The sequence below is a fragment of the Mytilus californianus genome, unplaced genomic scaffold (assembly GCF_021869535.1).
Source record: "Mytilus californianus isolate M0D057914Y unplaced genomic scaffold, xbMytCali1.0.p SCAF_10, whole genome shotgun sequence".
NCBI lineage: Eukaryota > Metazoa > Mollusca > Bivalvia > Mytilida > Mytilidae > Mytilus > Mytilus californianus.
In genome coordinates, this window is record NW_026262582.1 from 13,150,334 (window position 1) to 13,167,517 (window position 17,184).

General features: G+C 31.1%; 1 protein-coding gene and 1 long non-coding RNA gene across 2 annotated transcripts; both read left to right on the forward strand.

Annotated features, from left to right (window-relative positions):
* Positions 1–4,639: 4,639 nt before the first annotated feature.
* LOC127717642 (uncharacterized) lies at positions 4,640–6,109 on the forward strand. The gene is made up of 2 exons (XR_007989284.1): positions 4,640–4,742; positions 5,958–6,109. It is a non-coding gene; the product is annotated as an uncharacterized LOC127717642 (long non-coding RNA).
* A 2,801-nt stretch (positions 6,110–8,910) lies between these two features.
* LOC127717637 (uncharacterized) lies at positions 8,911–13,155 on the forward strand. The gene is made up of 4 exons (XM_052223361.1): positions 8,911–8,987; positions 9,599–9,681; positions 11,151–11,244; positions 12,881–13,155. Exons 1-4 carry the CDS (start codon positions 8,924–8,926, stop codon positions 13,114–13,116), a joined length of 477 nt encoding a protein of 158 aa, XP_052079321.1. The 5' UTR covers positions 8,911–8,923; the 3' UTR covers positions 13,117–13,155.
* The last annotated feature ends 4,029 nt before the right edge of the window (positions 13,156–17,184 follow it).

The following is a 17,184-nucleotide window of genomic DNA, read 5'->3' on the forward strand; positions in this document are numbered from 1 at the left end:
AATATGTTAACAGAAAGTTTACAAATTGAATATTGTTGTAAACATATATTCTTGTGGTATTTTCTTTTCATATAAAAATAAGGATGTGGTTTGACAACGAATGAAATAACTATCCATCATAGTCGAAAAGAGAAAAACAACGGTAAGATAATGCTCACTGATTAATTGTCATCCTTTATTTCAAAAATGTAATTTTGAAGTTGTCAGTAGCATTTATTAACCAATGAATTTAGAGATATTATAAATTGTCCACTTTTATACAATTCCAAGTGACTAAAACCAGTTCTTATGCAGAAAAACAGTTAATATAGATTTTTTTTACTGAGAACAGAATTTTAACTTCCGTTATTTATCCAAAAAGGTGTTAGAAAATGGATGTGTTTCCTTCGCAAAAAAATTTAGATTTTAAAAAGTTCGGTGTTTAAGTTGTTGCCATTTTTCATATGTTGAATATTTTTTTCTTTGAGTTGATACAAAAAACATAGAAAGGGTGAATATCCAGACTTTTCAACTGTAAAAGATTATTTCTCTGCGGGCCCAGTCCGGTGCGAAAGAAATTAGTAGAGTTGATGAGCATCGCTTTGAATGGGGCCACATTTGTTTAAATATACAGATCTAACAGCAGGATGGCTTTTGACGAACCATTGAAAATATATGTGAAAGAAGCTCTTGTACATGTCTAACTGTATAGTATAGCAAATTGTTAAAACTCTTACCTACTGCTTACGTCAGAGAACTACTGTAAATTCAGAAATTATTGCGAGGTTTTGATTAATGCAAATAATGCGACCGGGTGAGTATGCGATGAGAACTACAGTACTTGCAACCTTAGGCGTTACTGTTTGACGTGAACTTGACTGATCGGTGAAAGACCGGTGACGGATGTTTGACTAATCGATGACTGATCGGTGATCGATAACCCATAGAATCCGTCAGATACATCAAATAAGCTATGTGAGAGTTACCGTGACAACGGTCAGCGATCGATCAGTAAATTACTTATATGCACGGATCGGACGGATACGTATATAATTAAAATTCTTATGTAAAACTCCACAGTATTTACATGCAATAAACGCGGACCTCTACGAAGAATTCGTTACTCGTTAATTTACAATTAACTTGGTCGCAATAACACATAAAAATATATATTAATTACTTTTCACGCATTATATGTATTACTTCATATTCTCTTATTTTTCTGGCAAATTACATAATTACAGAATAATGTCATGCTCAGAATGTTTCTGTATCACTTAAAAGCAATAACATGTTATCATTTAATCAAGTACCCTATATCTGGCACCATTATAGTTAGTATAGTATAGTCCCAGCCTATAAAGCAATTATGCATTTTAATGTCGCTAGATGATGAAAAACAAAAATAGTATAACAGTAAAGATACTTAAAGCTTTGTTTAGGTTGATTAAGAGTGCAACTATTTCTTTATTTTAATTAAAATCAGGAACCGCCGTTTGATTTAAGTACATTTGTACATCAGGATTTGTTGTTTTTCATAAAATATGCTGAATTTCAGGGAAAAGTTACTCAATTTTTGGTCGCGTTGTTAAACAATGCAAATATTTCTTCTTTTATATCAGAAATAATGCAACGTCAATTGTAATCAATCATGTCTTCATTTTAATGGAACTTATTGACCGCCGTTGGATTTTTGTACTTTTTTACATCATTATGGGTTGTTTTTCACAAAATTAAATGAATATCAGAGGAAAGATTCTAAAATGTTTTTCGCATTGTTTAAAATGACCAATATGTCTTCATTTCATTTTAATATAATAAGGATAAAAATACTTAAACTTTTGTTTTTTGTTAAATAAGAATGAAATAATTTCTTTATCTAAATAGAAATCATGAACCGCCATTTGATTTCAGTACTTTTCGTACATCAGGATTGGTTGTTTTTCATAAAATATGCTGAATTTTAGGGAAAAGATACTAAATTTTTTTTCGCATTGCTAAACGTTGATTAAAAATGCAAATATTTCTTCTTTTATATCAGAAATAATGCAACGTCAATTGCAATCAGTCATCATAAATGCCTTTAGATAAGTTATTTTTTATAAGATGTGAATAAATTAAGGATAGATATGCATAAACTTTTGTATTTGTTGAATAAGAATGCAATCATTTTTTTATTTAATGGAAATTATTGACCACCATTTGATTTTTGTACTCTTTGTAGTTCAGGATTGGTTGTTTTTCATAAAATCAAATGAATATTAGAGAAAATATACTAAAATGTTGTTTGCTTTGTTTAAAATGACCAATATTTCTTCTTTAGGTAAAAATAAATGCAATGTTATTTGTAAATAGCTATTTGAAAGGCTTCATGATAATATTATTTTAATAAGAATTTTAAAAATATTTTTTTGTTTGTGTTGAATACGAATGCAATAATTTCTTTATTTTGATAAAATTTATTGCTTAAAAACGCAAATTGTCCTACTTTACATCCGAAATAATGCAACATCATTTTCAAACAGACATTATTAATGCCTTCAGATAAGTATTTTTGTTATAATATATGAATAATTTAAGGATAAAGATACTTAAATTTTAGTTTGTGTCGAAAATGAATGCAATTATTTCTTGATTTCAATGGTTTAGAAATACCAATTTTTCTTCTTTTTATATAAAAAAGTGCACTGTTGTAAGAAATCAGTTATTTTAATTGCCTTTGGATAAGATACTATTGATAAAATTTGAATAATATAAGGATTAAGATAATTAATTTTAATTTTATCAGAGAAAATATAATTTAAGGATAAATTTGCATAATTTTTTGATTTGTTGAATAAGAATGCAATCATTGTTTTTATTTTAATGGAAATTATTGACCACTATTAGATTTTTGTACTTTTTGTAGTTCAGGATTGGTTGTTTTTCATAACATTAAATGAATATCAGAGAAAATATACCAAAATGTTGTTTGCATTGTTTAAAATCACCAATATGTCTTCTTTTGATCAAGTTATTTTAATTGCCTTAGGATAAGTTACTTTTGATAAAATTTGAAAAATATAAGGATTATGATATTTAAACTCTTCCTTGTGCAATTTGTTTCCATTTCATTAAGATTTAATTACACTAAAACCATCATTGGATATGATTATTTTTGTTGGGTTGTTCCCAAAAATGTATGATGAATGCTGAGGAAAAATATACTTTAAAATTTGTTTGCCTTGTTTTCGAGTCTCTAACTTGCATATTTCTTTATTTTATTGAAAATAATACACCGAAATGATCAAAATGATCATTTCATTTCAAATTACAGAGCATTTTCTGAAAAAAAAGAAAACAATCGCGATAAACACAGTTTTAGCACTCTTCGGGTTTGAAAAAAAAATAATCTAATTAAAAACGAAAATCACCATTCTTTTATATTAATATTTAAATTTAGTTTTATTTGCATGACGCGAACTTGACTGATCGGTGACTGATCGATGACCGCTGATTGATCGCTGAAATAGTAACGCCTAAGGTTGCAAGTACTGTAGTATTGTGAAAACTGATACATATATGTGTATGCCAAGTTTTCATAAAATGCAATAATTAAACTCACTTTTTTTCAATTCGTCAACAAAATTGCAATAATTAATGCACACAATAATTTATGAATTTATAGTATTTTGTGTCTTAAAATGCATAATATGTACAGCAAAGGAAGACTCTTTCTGAAAAATATTGATGGTCCTGAAAAGGGCCGCTTCTGAAGCTATTCCTGGTAACAGATGGATTTCAATTACTTTTTTTTCTTCGTCATTACACGAACTTCTAATCTGGCCGGATAATGCTTGCTACTCGATATTCCGATGAGTATTGTTATTCAATTTTCATCAAATTTATCTTAAACAGTTGTCACAAATAGTATTTGCATATACAGATACAAATTGATTGTAAACTATTTTTTTTCATTTCTAATGATTAGTATATACCTCTTTGATGAGAAAAAAATGATAAACGTTTAAAAAGTTGTTAAGCGTAATACATACATAAATCGAAATACATCGACACGGATTGATGAATATTCAAGTAAAACAAACAATAGAAACAATAAATATTGTAACCGATGAATTATGATTCATTTTATTTGTTACTCCCAAAAGAAGAAGAGAATGTATGATTGGAAGTATATGGTTACATAAGCACGTTTGAAACTTTATAATGACTACAGAAGAATGTAGAGATCTGGCATTCAAAATGCAAACGGCTAAAATTAAGGAATTGAGTTTTTTTCAAAATATGAAGGAATGATATGATGCAAAACTATTATGTGTCATCCCCAAAATAAAGCCCGATATTTTACACTAATGATACAATATCATTACTGTTTGAATTATATGACGCTGCATTGGCCTTCATGACCAAGAATCATTTCTCTCAAAAGCATGGCTCTTATTACAATTTGCAAAATGTAAATTGTGAAGTTGACCTTGATATTGTAAGCGGAAAATCCTCTCCCCAAATCATCAATATGAAATTTTGTTCTACATTTATAACCTGTGAAAAGTTAGTTTTATTGATCCCATTTTTGTTTTGTGTTTATGGAACCTTGAATACAACTATATATAAAAAAAGCAGAAAGAACTACAAATAAAATGCTACGTGTGTGATTGAATATAAATTTTCAAATCAGTCATTCGATATGTTTCAGTAGTTTTCCTATAATTGCAGTAAAAATTGTAATTTCTTTTTATTTACTAAAACAGGAACACCTCCAGGTAAGTAATTTTACTTTATCTGCATAAAACAGTTTTATGAATATAGTTACTATGAGTTGAACATCAATTAGACAGTAACTTTACAGTACAAAACAAGCAAAATACATCTAGAGGTTAAAATAAAAGTTACGTATGCTATATTACTTTCCTATCTTAAATGTTTGATAAATACATGTAGGGAAATGCAAACTTGTCACAATCAATTGAAAGTGTTTTTAATAGTTATATTCTAATTTAAGATTGTTGTAAAATTTTACTCTTGTGTAGACGGAATGTGCATCTGGTGTACTAAATTATAAGCATAGCATATATTATATTGTATTCCTGATTTTTATTTAAAATATGGAGATGTGGTATGATTTCCAATGAGACTAATACCAACCAGAATCCAAGGACGTGAATGTAAGCAGTTCTAGGTCAGTACATCCTTCAACACTAAGTGGTCGCATATTTTAATACAATTTTAATATGGTGTTCTGAAGGACTGTAAAAAACCACAGTGAGTCTTAGAATCTTTAAAATATTCAAATTTTGTAAATAATTCTGTTGTCGATATTTGTGCATATATAACACGATCCTTTATTTAAGTACAAATGCCACTGGGGTTTAATTATATGTTATTTGTGCACACACTCATTACGACATTTGATAACACAAAGGTAAACATTGAATCTTTCGAAGTCGATAATTAAAAAGGCCTTTTTGAAAACATAATGTAAAGATTATAGCATAAATGTTATGAGCTTAAAATACTAAATCAATTCGATGTCACTTTGAATTCAGGAATATGACAGTTGTTTTCCATTTGTTTGATGTGTTTGAACATTTGATTTTGCCATTTGATAAAGGCCTTTCCGTTTTGAATTTTCCTTGGAGTTCGGTATTTTTGTTATTTTACTTTTTGAAAAACTATTCTCAAATAGTGGGATTCTTTATGGTTCTAGTTCACTTGTTTAACAATGGATAATCATGCATTATTAAAGTCCTTCACTAAACAATATGTACCACACAGGTTAAACAGAAATAATATAAATAAAAGTAAAAAATTGCAAGTCCAATCATGTTCGAAATATATTGTTTACATTGTTAAAATTTCACAGTAAGAAAACTCCGGCATTTTACGGTTCGTATATTAAACACAACATTCCGTTGAACATTTATAATACAAATTATCACAAGACACTTTAACTTCATGATTTGAAAATTACATTGTAGCTTTGGGATGTAATCGACCGCCACTCTGTCCTATAACCGACTACGCAAACGACAGACCATGTACTGGTTGTGAACCACAGGAGGATGATGGACTATGTTGTGCAACATGTAACACATGTAGATAGTGATAAAATAAAGAATTAAAATCTTGATACTCTTTTATCAATTTCTACTGATTATATATTTTCCTTACAATCTGATATTCCGAAGAAATTGCCTTTTGTAAAAAGCTGCCTATGATCTATGATTTGTGCTTAAATGTATCAACTGAGGGTTTTAAGTAGTAAATAAACTCACCATAGATTCCAGGATTAAAATTATGTACGCCAGATGCGCGTTTCGTCTACAAAAGACTCATTAGTGACGCTTAATTCAAATACGTTATAAGGCTAAACAGAGTACAAAGTTGAAGAGAATTGAAGACCCAAAATTACGACACGTTAAGCCCACTTAAGACGAGGTAATCTATATTTGCCAATGAGATAGAAAATTTCAAAATCTTTATAAACAGTTAATTAAACTTACAAATGTATTGCAATATCAATGATAATTCATGTCAACACAGAGGTGCTGACTACATGGCTGGTGATACCCTTGGAGAGGAAAACTCGACCAGCAGTGGCATCGACCAAGTGGTGGTAAATAAACTCATCATAGATTCCAGGATTATAATTTTGTACACATTTCGTCTACAAAAGACTCATTTATGACACTCAATTCATAAAAGTTAAAAAGATTAAATAGAGTACGAAATTAGGGAGCACTGAGGACCAAAAATTCCAAAAGGTTAAGCCAATTCAAGCTTATGTACTTTTAGTAATCTATTCCTGGGGTAAAAAACCTCACTATTTCGAAAAATTTAAAATTTCATAAACAGTTGATTTACAAGTATGACCATATGAATGATAATTCATGTCAACAAAGAAGCGCTGAATTCTGACCTGATGATACCCTCGACGAGCAAACCTTCACCTAAAGTGTAAGTCATCTTTTTGAATGTTTGATTTCACATAAAGATGTCAATGAATGACAGTTACAGAAAAATTAAAAATATGTATCTTTGACAAATGTTTATCGCTAGACCGTAACTTGTCTTGGGCAACACGGAATGTACCACTTTCGGAAAAAGAACTTTTAAATCAGCGCACCTGTATCAGATTACCAAGTGAGCCTTTGTCATCACTTGGCATCTATAATCCGTCATCTGTCGTTCGTCGTCGTTAACTTTTACAAAAATCAACTCTTTTGAAACTACTGATCCAAGTTTAACAGAATTTGGCCATATATATATCATTGGACAATTTAGTTTTGAAAATATATGTCCAATGACTTCGCCTGCTAACCATATGGCCGTCTTGGCTAAACATTGAACATTAAGATAAATTTTGAGTTATGTCTATTATTTTGAAAATCGGTTTAAATAGAAAAAATCTGACAGTGGCAGAATGTTACGATCTACCTACTGTCAATTTACACCAAAACAGTCAGACGACTTGTTATAGGAGTAACGGTCCCTAAAAGACGAAATTTACCAATTTGTTTACTTCGTTTTTAACCAATACAATGTTACTTTTATAGAAGGAGATAGATCTACAAGTCGTCGAAATCGTCAGTCGACTCCTTAATAGAGTTATTGCTCTTTAATAATGATTTTTACCAACGATTTGCGTTGTTTTCCTTACATCTGGAAAACTATATATTAAAAAATAAAAAAAAAAAAAAATAAACAAGTTAAATAGAGAACATGATCAGCAAGACAAGATCTAAAACAGGTCAAATGTTTTGGAAAGCGTAATTAGCTACTTCGAAAGAGTAATTGCCTTTAAATGACGATTTTTTTACCTTCTTTTGTGTTTTGGACAGAACTTAAGAAGATAGAGACAAACTGTCAACAGAAAAAGGATAACCACAAAGGGATTTCTCGGCATGAAATATGTTCTAATTTCCATTGTTGAAGATGCATATAGACCTTGATAAGCGACACAGGCTCTTTAGAGTCTTTACTTTTCTGTAGTGTGCGTGTTTGCTGCTAACCTTTTATTTTCTGCTTACTTTTTGTTGAATCGTTTTTTTTTCAAATTCCTTTTACTATAAGTCCTGGTGTTAAAATTGCATTTTCTATAATACTTAACATAAGAGATGGTTTGTGCTTTAATGTATCAACTTTTTGGTAGTGAAATTTAAGTCGTCTCTTTAAATGTTGCGTTCTCATAAATAGGTCAAGGTTGACGACTACAAAACATAAATGTGACTCCAACGACAATATATGTTCCTTTGTTGTAGCCGCAATCCTGCTAAGGAATATCAGCGACATATTATGTAGATAATGTAAGGCGACATGCGTACCGAATTATAATCCTGGTATCTTTGACGAATGTTCATCGTAAGACTGTAACTTGTCTTGGTTAACACGGACTGTACTACTGTTTAAAAAGGAACTAATCATTCTTTCAAACCATCTAATATCATCCTCGTGTTTTCTGGGGTGTGTGTTTGTGCTTGTCAATCTTCTGTTTTCTGCTTTTCTTTCTGTGGAACATTGTTTTTCCTTCTTTAAATCAGGTAATAATGACACGGTTTGCATTCTTTTGTCGCCCTCATATTACTCGAAGTGTGGTACATTGCAATGCACGTCTTTGTTGTCTCTTGGTAATATTTTTAATTTCTGCTATTAATGTTTGGTAAAATTAATTATATTAATCATGTTAATTGAATATTTATCATAGACAATTATTAAAACTCATTAATTCAAAAAGTAACTGTTGAAACAATATGAAAATTAATACCACAAATTTGAAATGCTCGCTCAACAATCACAATGATTCCTAGAATCACATAAGTTGAGATCGGTGAAAAACATCTGTTTCACATATTAAAATGTAATTTGATATCAGACATGAAACACTCATATTTACATATATCTACATGAAAAATCATTCGATATCTCGAAATCAATCTTGTTCAGTATGTTTGCTTTTTCGATTTACTTTTTAGCGGTTTGTGGAATACCTTTGGTCTATGGTCATGCAGGTATGTTTAACATAAAATCTCGTTAAGCAAGGCCGTTTTCTTTTGGAAAACCTTATTTTTTCTTTGTTGTGTTTTGTGTACTTTTAGTTGTTTTTTCATCGTATTTCGTTTTTTTGGGACAAAAACATGTTTAACCCCGCCGCATTGTTGCACCTGTCCTAAGTCAGGAACCTCTAGCCGTTGTTAGTCTTGCGTGTTTTTTTTTTTTATTTTGGTTAATTTGTTTATTTCAGGGTTAAGGGTGGTGTCTATTTCGCTGAACTAGTATACATTAGTGTTGATAGACAGCTGAAGCCCTCCTCCAGGTGCGAGATTTTCTCGCTTGTATTACAGACTTATTGGTAGCCTTTGTTGTTGTACTGCTATGAAGTCGGATTGTTGTCTCTTTGACACATTCACCGTTTCTATTCTCTATTCTATTCTTGTCTATTAGTTTCTTCGTTTACGTTTTCACATTGTCGACTTTCCCATTGAATGTAGTATTATTTCTTTCAGCATATAGAAACTGTTTTTATTTGTTTTCTTTCATATTATTTTTTTTAAGGAAGGCAAGTCAGTTGACAAATTGCATTGCAACAACGGATGACATTATTATTTTTGTTCACCAACAGAAGCTTGCAGATATCCTTACCGTAGAGTTGGAAATAATTGTTACCTTATTAATCAAGAAAAAGTGACAGCAGATACTGCATTTGTATGTTAAATTTAAGTGTGTAGCACAATTGTATTAATATATCGATTGATTGAAATGTTTGTCTAGTCTTCCTTTTAGTATCCTTTATGTACATTTTAAAATTCTACTTATTTGCATCAAAATAACTCAAATACTTTCAATGAAAAATAGATTCTCACAAATATAAGTGAAGAGGCGGACGATACCAAGCTTAAGGGGACATTCAAAATTCATAAGTCGAAGAAAATGGGCAACGCAAAAAAACATCTTCTTTCCATTAACAATCCGACTTTTCTGATTGGGTTGTATTAATATATCCCCAGAACTAGAAATTAAAGAAACAACAGACACGGCTTCCTCCGCCTCATTTTTAGACTTATACCTCGAATGTGACATACACAGTCATCTCAGTACCAGAATCTATGACAAACGAGACGATTTTAATTTTGAAATTATCAATTTCCTCCACCTTAGTAGCAATATACCAACTTCACCTGCATATTGGATATACATTTTCCAACTTATTCGGTATTCAAGAGCTTGCAGCTCCTACTCAGACTTTGTAAAACGTCACCAGTGTCTGAGCAGAAAGTTGATGAACCAGGGGTATGTCAAAGAACGTCTCGTCTTTTTCTAAAAAATATCATCGGAAGGTACCAAGACCTTGTTGATAAATATTCCGTATCAACTTCACAAAAAATACACGATGGTCTTGAAGTATAGATTTTGCGCACTGACGTTGTTTATCATCTTAATAACGTGTTATATTATTCTTTCATTTGTCTTTATTGATATTACTTTTACAGTTAAGTCTGTTTTTCTGATATCCATTTGACGTGACTCTGTACTTATGTATCCCGTCATACTTTTAACGACAACATTATTTTATATCTACCTGTGTGACGTCAAACGCGCGATTCTACGCCAGTACTTAAAACCTTCCATCCTTTATGGATGGATTTTACATAGATAAATAAAATCGTATAATGTATTCCTTTTTGTGCTTTATTTGTTTCATTCGTTTGTTTTTGCAGTGATTGGGATGATAACATATTGTTGACTGCTGTGCCCCTATTTTTGACATTTTTACCTATTGTGTCTGTTTGTTTTGTTCACTCATCGTTGTCAATATAATGAAATTTGATGCGACTGTCATACAAGTGAGAGGTTTAGCTAGCTATAAAACCAGGTTCAATCCATCATTTTCTACATAAGAAAATGCCTGTACCAAGTCAGGAATATGACAGTTGTTATCCATTTGTTTGATGTGTTTGAGCTTTTGATTTTGCCATTTGATTAGGGACTTTTCTTTTTGAATTTTCCTCGAAGTTCAGTATTTTTGTGATTTTACTTTCTACTAATCTTAAAAAAAGATAACGGAGCTTATATGAATTAAATATCAATACACGTAAATGATTATTGAGAGTAATTGTCATACATCTGCTATTTCAAAAATGCATGTGTAATTGGAATAATGATTGATATTTTAGGCAATATGCATAAGACATGGTACACACTTGGCCAATTTTGAGACGTTAGAAGAATTGCTGTTGATGAAATATGAACTGAAGAAAATGAATACTGGTATAAAATTTTGATTTCGTTAAATGTACAATGGTATTCTTCAGAATTTCTTAAAACGCTTCGTTGATCTTTTCCTCAAGTATATTTTAAACATATTGAATTCTGAAATCACTATTTTTTCTATTTTTCTGTAGTAAGTGTTTCAGTTTCTAGTACACAAAATTTCGAAAAATATCAAAATGTATGGTACAATATCATTGTGTAATAGGCATAACTTGTTGCTATTAATGGCATATTGGTAAATGTTCATACACGAAATATGATATAAACTTCATTATGAAACCATAAATATAAAGTAACCAGATAAATGATCATTTGTTGGTTTTTTTTTAACTTTTTAATTTTCGAACAATTCTGTCATTTCTACATTAAAAAAAGTTTAGAGATTTTACAATATTTTTAATGAAACAAATACATTTTTTAACATTTTTCACATTCTGTTCTGTTTATAAAATAAATACCAAAAATTAATAAAAATGATAAAATACTGTTTGTTGCTACGAATAACATTTGCTTCAAAGAGATAGATAGGAATTCGAAATAAAACTTTCTAAAATAGAATATATCTTTAAATGTTATTATAAAAGAGTAAAATAGAGCAATTTGTTTGAACAATATGGAATCAAACAAAAGTTAATGTAATAGATTTGCAATTGCTGTCTTTGTTATGTTGTTACGCTACCTCTTTTTCCTACATTATTATTGCATTAGTTTTCACGTCTCCGATAAGTTACTTCCCTGTATGCATTTAAATCGATTTGTCGATTATAACTCTGAATTTACAAAGTGAAAAGTGGTTTTATTCCTCAGTATGTCGGATTAATCCACTATTCTTGTGTGTATGACTTATAAAGAACGTCATAAATGAATCCTAGCCAATAGCCTCGAATCAATACATATAACAAGGAGTATGATTGTCAATGGCACAACTAGCAATCAGAGACAAGAAGATGTTAGCATGTTTATTTTAAAACTCAGATAACGGTTTGAGTATTCATCAGTCATCTGCCTATATGACACTAGGGAGACGTGGTATAAATGCCAATGAGACAAATATCAACTCAAGTTCAAATGAAGTTGATGTAAGCAATTATGGGCAAACCTACAGCCTTCAACAATTAGAAAAACACATAATGTATAATCGGCCCCGACATGAAAAATATGAAACAATTCAATTGAGAAAAACTGACGGCATCATTTATAACAAAACCACTTACTGAAATCCAATATGACAGATATGAACCAACGACAACCACTGAACTACAGGCTCCTGACTTTGGACTGGCACATTTATTAATTGACATCACAGTTATAACCACACTAAACAGAAAAAGACTTTTTTTCTTTGTTTTTTCATCTTGACAATACATTTCCAGTCTTGGAATAATAACTATATTGAAGCTTTTATAGAAGCAGGCTTATAATTGTTCCACCTACCCGCGTTCTGTTTAGATTTAACTCATCAGTGGCGGTCGAATTTAAACAATTGGCACGCCAAATTAAATATGAAATTGAAGAGTATTGAAAATAAAAAAAATCTAAAAGGTTGTGACAAATACGTCTGAGTAAATCAAGATATGTGTAATATATACTCCAAAGACCTGCAATTTGACAATTTAGTATTTCTTAATTAAAGGTTCCAGTTTTTTCATTGGAGGACGTAATGTTAATAGATATATTTCTGGTGGAGATTGGAGATGGATACAGAAAGGGAAGATGACAAAGATGGCATATTTTGACTTTGATTCTAATGAACCGAACGGATCGTTTGCAAGACCACAAGACTGTTTGCTACTCAATGGTGGTCGGAGTTATAACTTCCGAAGTGATGACTGTGACGCCTACTCCATAGGTTTCATCTGCGAAAAATGAATTCAGATAACTTCATTGAATATATAATTTGTGTCTAAATGTATTAAGAGTTTATTTATTTAAATTCAAGTGATGCTATATATAATAATAAGAAAATGTGGTATAATTGCCAATTAGACAAATCTCCAAGACAAATTAATGTAGAAACTTACAACTATAGGTCACCGTACAACCTTCAACAATGAGCGAAACTCATGCCGCATAGTTAATGATCATAACATAATTTATTCTGTCAAATCTTTAAATGGAAATTGAGCAACTGACACAACAACGTCGTGGTCATAAGCATATAGTCAACTTGATGCAAGGTATGAGCTGAATTTTGGTGTTTTTTGTCATATTCATTGGTTGATTGGTATGTTGGTATACGAATATCATTTGACTCAAAGGGATAACCAGGAATTCGAAATAAAACTTTCTAAAATAAAATAAATATTAATGTGTTCTTAAAAAAGAACAACTTTGTTTGACCAGTATAGAATCAAACAAAAGATAATGCTCTGTTTGAATTAATAGATTGGCATTTGCTCTTTGTCATGTTGTTACGCGACCTCTCTTTTCCTAAATATTTTTAGCAGTTCAGTTTTCCGTTTGATTACTTCCCTTTGTACATTTAAATCGATTTGTCGATTGTAACTGTAAATTTACAAAGTGAAAAGTAGCTTTATTCTTCAACATATCGGATTAATCCACTATTCTCGCTTGTATGACTAAGTAGAAACTTCGTCAAGAGTTATAAATGAATCCAAGCTAATAGCCTCCAATCAGTATATATTAAAACGAGGAGTATGATTGCAAATGCATAACTATCCATTAGCGACCAGAAGACGTGGATGTTAGCTACTATTTTTATTTCGAAACTCAGATAATTGTTTGGGTATTCTTCAGTCATCTGCCTATATAAAACAAAGAAGATATGGTATAATTGCCAAAGTTTACATGAAATGGACGTAAGCAATTATAGGCAACCAAACAACCAGCCTTCAACAATGAGAAAATCCCATACCGTATAATCGCCTTTGAAAGATCCCGACATGTAAAATATGAAACAGTTCAATTGAGAAAATTAACGGCCTCATTTAAAACACAAGAACTTACGAAAAACAGATATGACAGACTTGAACCAACGACAACCACTGAACTACAGGCTCCTGACTTTGAACAGGCACATATAGAATGTGGCAGGTTTGAACTAGTTTGTTGGTGCCAAACCCACCTCATTATCTAAGACAGGTGTGTAACAGTACAACATAAGAACAAGCAATAAAAAGCAGTTGAAAAGGGCTAAACTCATCAGACCGATCAAAGCAGAAAAACAATTAACAAAAACACAGACCGGACGTGTCAGGGTATTACTACATCCCCAAAACAAAAAAGACTGTGAGTACAGATCTGAGAGTACTCACAGTTACTAACAGCTAGTTCAAAGCCAAAAACAAAGAATAAAAAAATCATGTATCTTGTTATATTTTATTAGTATTTGATAAATTGCTACCTTGATGAAAGCAAACTTCTTTGACTTCATGGCATTTGTCTTCGTGAGGAATATGCATTAAACTGCAGAATAAAAAGCAACACAAAAAAAATCAAATAAACAATTAATTGACACCACAGTAATAATCACACTAAGTTTAGATTAGATTAGATTAGATTAGAGACACATCAGTGGCGATCGAATTTAAACAGTTTGCAACACAAATTTTATATGAAGTTGAAGAGCATTGAAAATAAAAAAAATATCCAAAAGGTTGTGACAAATTCGGCTTAGTGAAACGGGATATGTGTAATATATACCCTAGAGACCTGCAATATAACAATTCAGTATTTCGTTACACATAGTTTCATTTTTTGTATTGGTGGACGTAATGTTAATAGATAGATTTCTGGTGGAGACTGGAGATGGATAAAGCAAGGGAAGATGACAAAGATGAAATATTTTGACTTTGATTCTAATGAACCAAACGGATCGTTTGGCAGACCACAAGACTGTTTGCTACTCAACGGTGGTCGGATTTATAACTTCCGAAATGATAGCTGTAACGCCTACTCCATAGGTTTCATCTGCAAAAAATGAATACAGATAACTTCACTAAAGAAATAATTAGCGTCTGAATGTATTAAGAGTTTATTTGTTTAAATTCAAGTGATGCTATATATAATAATAAGCAGAAGTGATATAATTGCCAATGAGACAAATCTTCATTAGAGACCAACTGACGTAGAAGTTTGCAACTATAGGTCAACGTACAGTCTTCAATAATGAGCGAAACCCATGCCGCATAATTAATGATTATAACATAATTAAAGTTTTATCTTTTGTTGAAAATAAAGGAACTGACAGAACAACGTCGTGGTCATATGCATGTAGTCAAATGTATAAAAGGTATGAGTTGAAATTTGGTATTTTTTTATCATATGCATTGGTTGACTGATAAGTTGGTATTTGAAAATAAATAAATTTGTTTTCATTGTTGATCCTTCCCTTTTTAGACACTTTGTTTTAAGTTCCACTGCATTTTTTCGAGTATACTGGATTGAATCAATATTTTTTATTAGGAACGTATAAAGCATCTCCAAATGCGTTTTTTTTTTTTGCATTACCAACAAAATTTGGGTAATTAAACTATTATTTTAGTGATCCTCTAGGGGCCAATTTTGACGATTTTTTCCTAAAAGCAAGCGGGTCGAAAGAGTTTCATGATTCTGACCCTTTTCTGAAGCATTGGAATTGTTCAACATACGATGCAATCCTTCAGCTTAGCTTACCTACCATTATTATTTGAAAAATACATTTTTATAGGGTAATTATTGAAATGCACACATTTAATTGGCTGTTTAATTCTACTTTATTTACTTTCCAATTTCAGAAATCTATCTTGGTCAATCTTTGATTTTCTGTGAAATGTTTTTAGCCATTGTGTTTTACTGCATATTAAAGATATTATTATCCTTTCTCCTAATTTGAAAATCTTAAACATAAAGATCATTCCATAGCATTTCAATATCGACCCTTGTTTAATTTCTCGATTCATATCGGACTTCAGGGAAATTCGCTCTATCCAATGTCATTGCCGCGGGATGAAACATGTGTCCATTGTGGAAACTTTTATATTGTCATTAACATACTTAATAGGGAAAAAACCATCTAAAATGTACCTTTCCTTTCAGTAAGGGGTGATACACATTGGTTCTATTGTATACCCAATATAAATGGTATGTCCTTAAAATTAAAACTGACCTGGTTAGAAATGGACAGCATATTCGTGAACTACAAACATGCATATTCCCAGAAATATACCACATATTATTTCATGTGAACATTGTGATGTGTTACTAAACTAAGGTCTTTGTGGCTTGTTCTGCATCATAGTATCACCCGCTGAGCAGCCAAAGCTTTGAATTTGGCAAATTTCAAATGATATATTTACAGATATATTGAATAGAGAAGCGAAGAATATTCAAGGGAAATTCAAACTCATCAATCGAAAATAAACGGACAACACCCATGGCTAAATCAGGAAAAGACAAAAAGACAAAAAAAACATAACACAAAACACAACAAAGAAAACCAAAGACTGACCAACACAAACACCACCAAAAACTGACTGACAGAGGTGTTGCTCATATTTACACAGTATTTTATTCAAAAAATTTAATTGGATTGGGCAACAGGCAAAGTCTGTGTAAACCCTCTCCAAACAACAAGGTACAATATATTACATTCAAACAAAACAACACATACACATACACATACACACACATAATGACAACACAGAATTATTTTTCAAAACTATCTCACAGCTGACTGGAATGTTTCTTCAAATAGTTAACTCAGACAAAAAATTATTAAAATTCTTAGTAATCAACTCTAATATTGATGAAGAGCCCTTGCTCATGTCAGTGCAAACCGGTGATAAGTCTAATTCGGTAGGTCACATTCGGGGGATTGTAGATGCTACAATTGGAACATATCCGTTGTCATTTGTGAAACAGATAGTCCATTAAAGAGAGGAAAAAGATACAAGAGGGACATTCAAACTCATAATTCGACACCGTGGCTAAAAAAGA

Coding starts and splice junctions, on each gene's coding strand:
- LOC127717637 (XM_052223361.1), top strand. CDS start 8,924: ATGTTTGCTTTTTCGATTTACTTTTTAGCGGTTTGTGGAATACCTTTG. Junction 8,988..9,598: donor TTTGGTCTATGGTCATGCAG/GTATGTTTAACA, acceptor GTTCACCAACAG/AAGCTTGCAGATATCCTTAC. Junction 9,682..11,150: donor TGACAGCAGATACTGCATTT/GTATGTTAAATT, acceptor TTGATATTTTAG/GCAATATGCATAAGACATGG.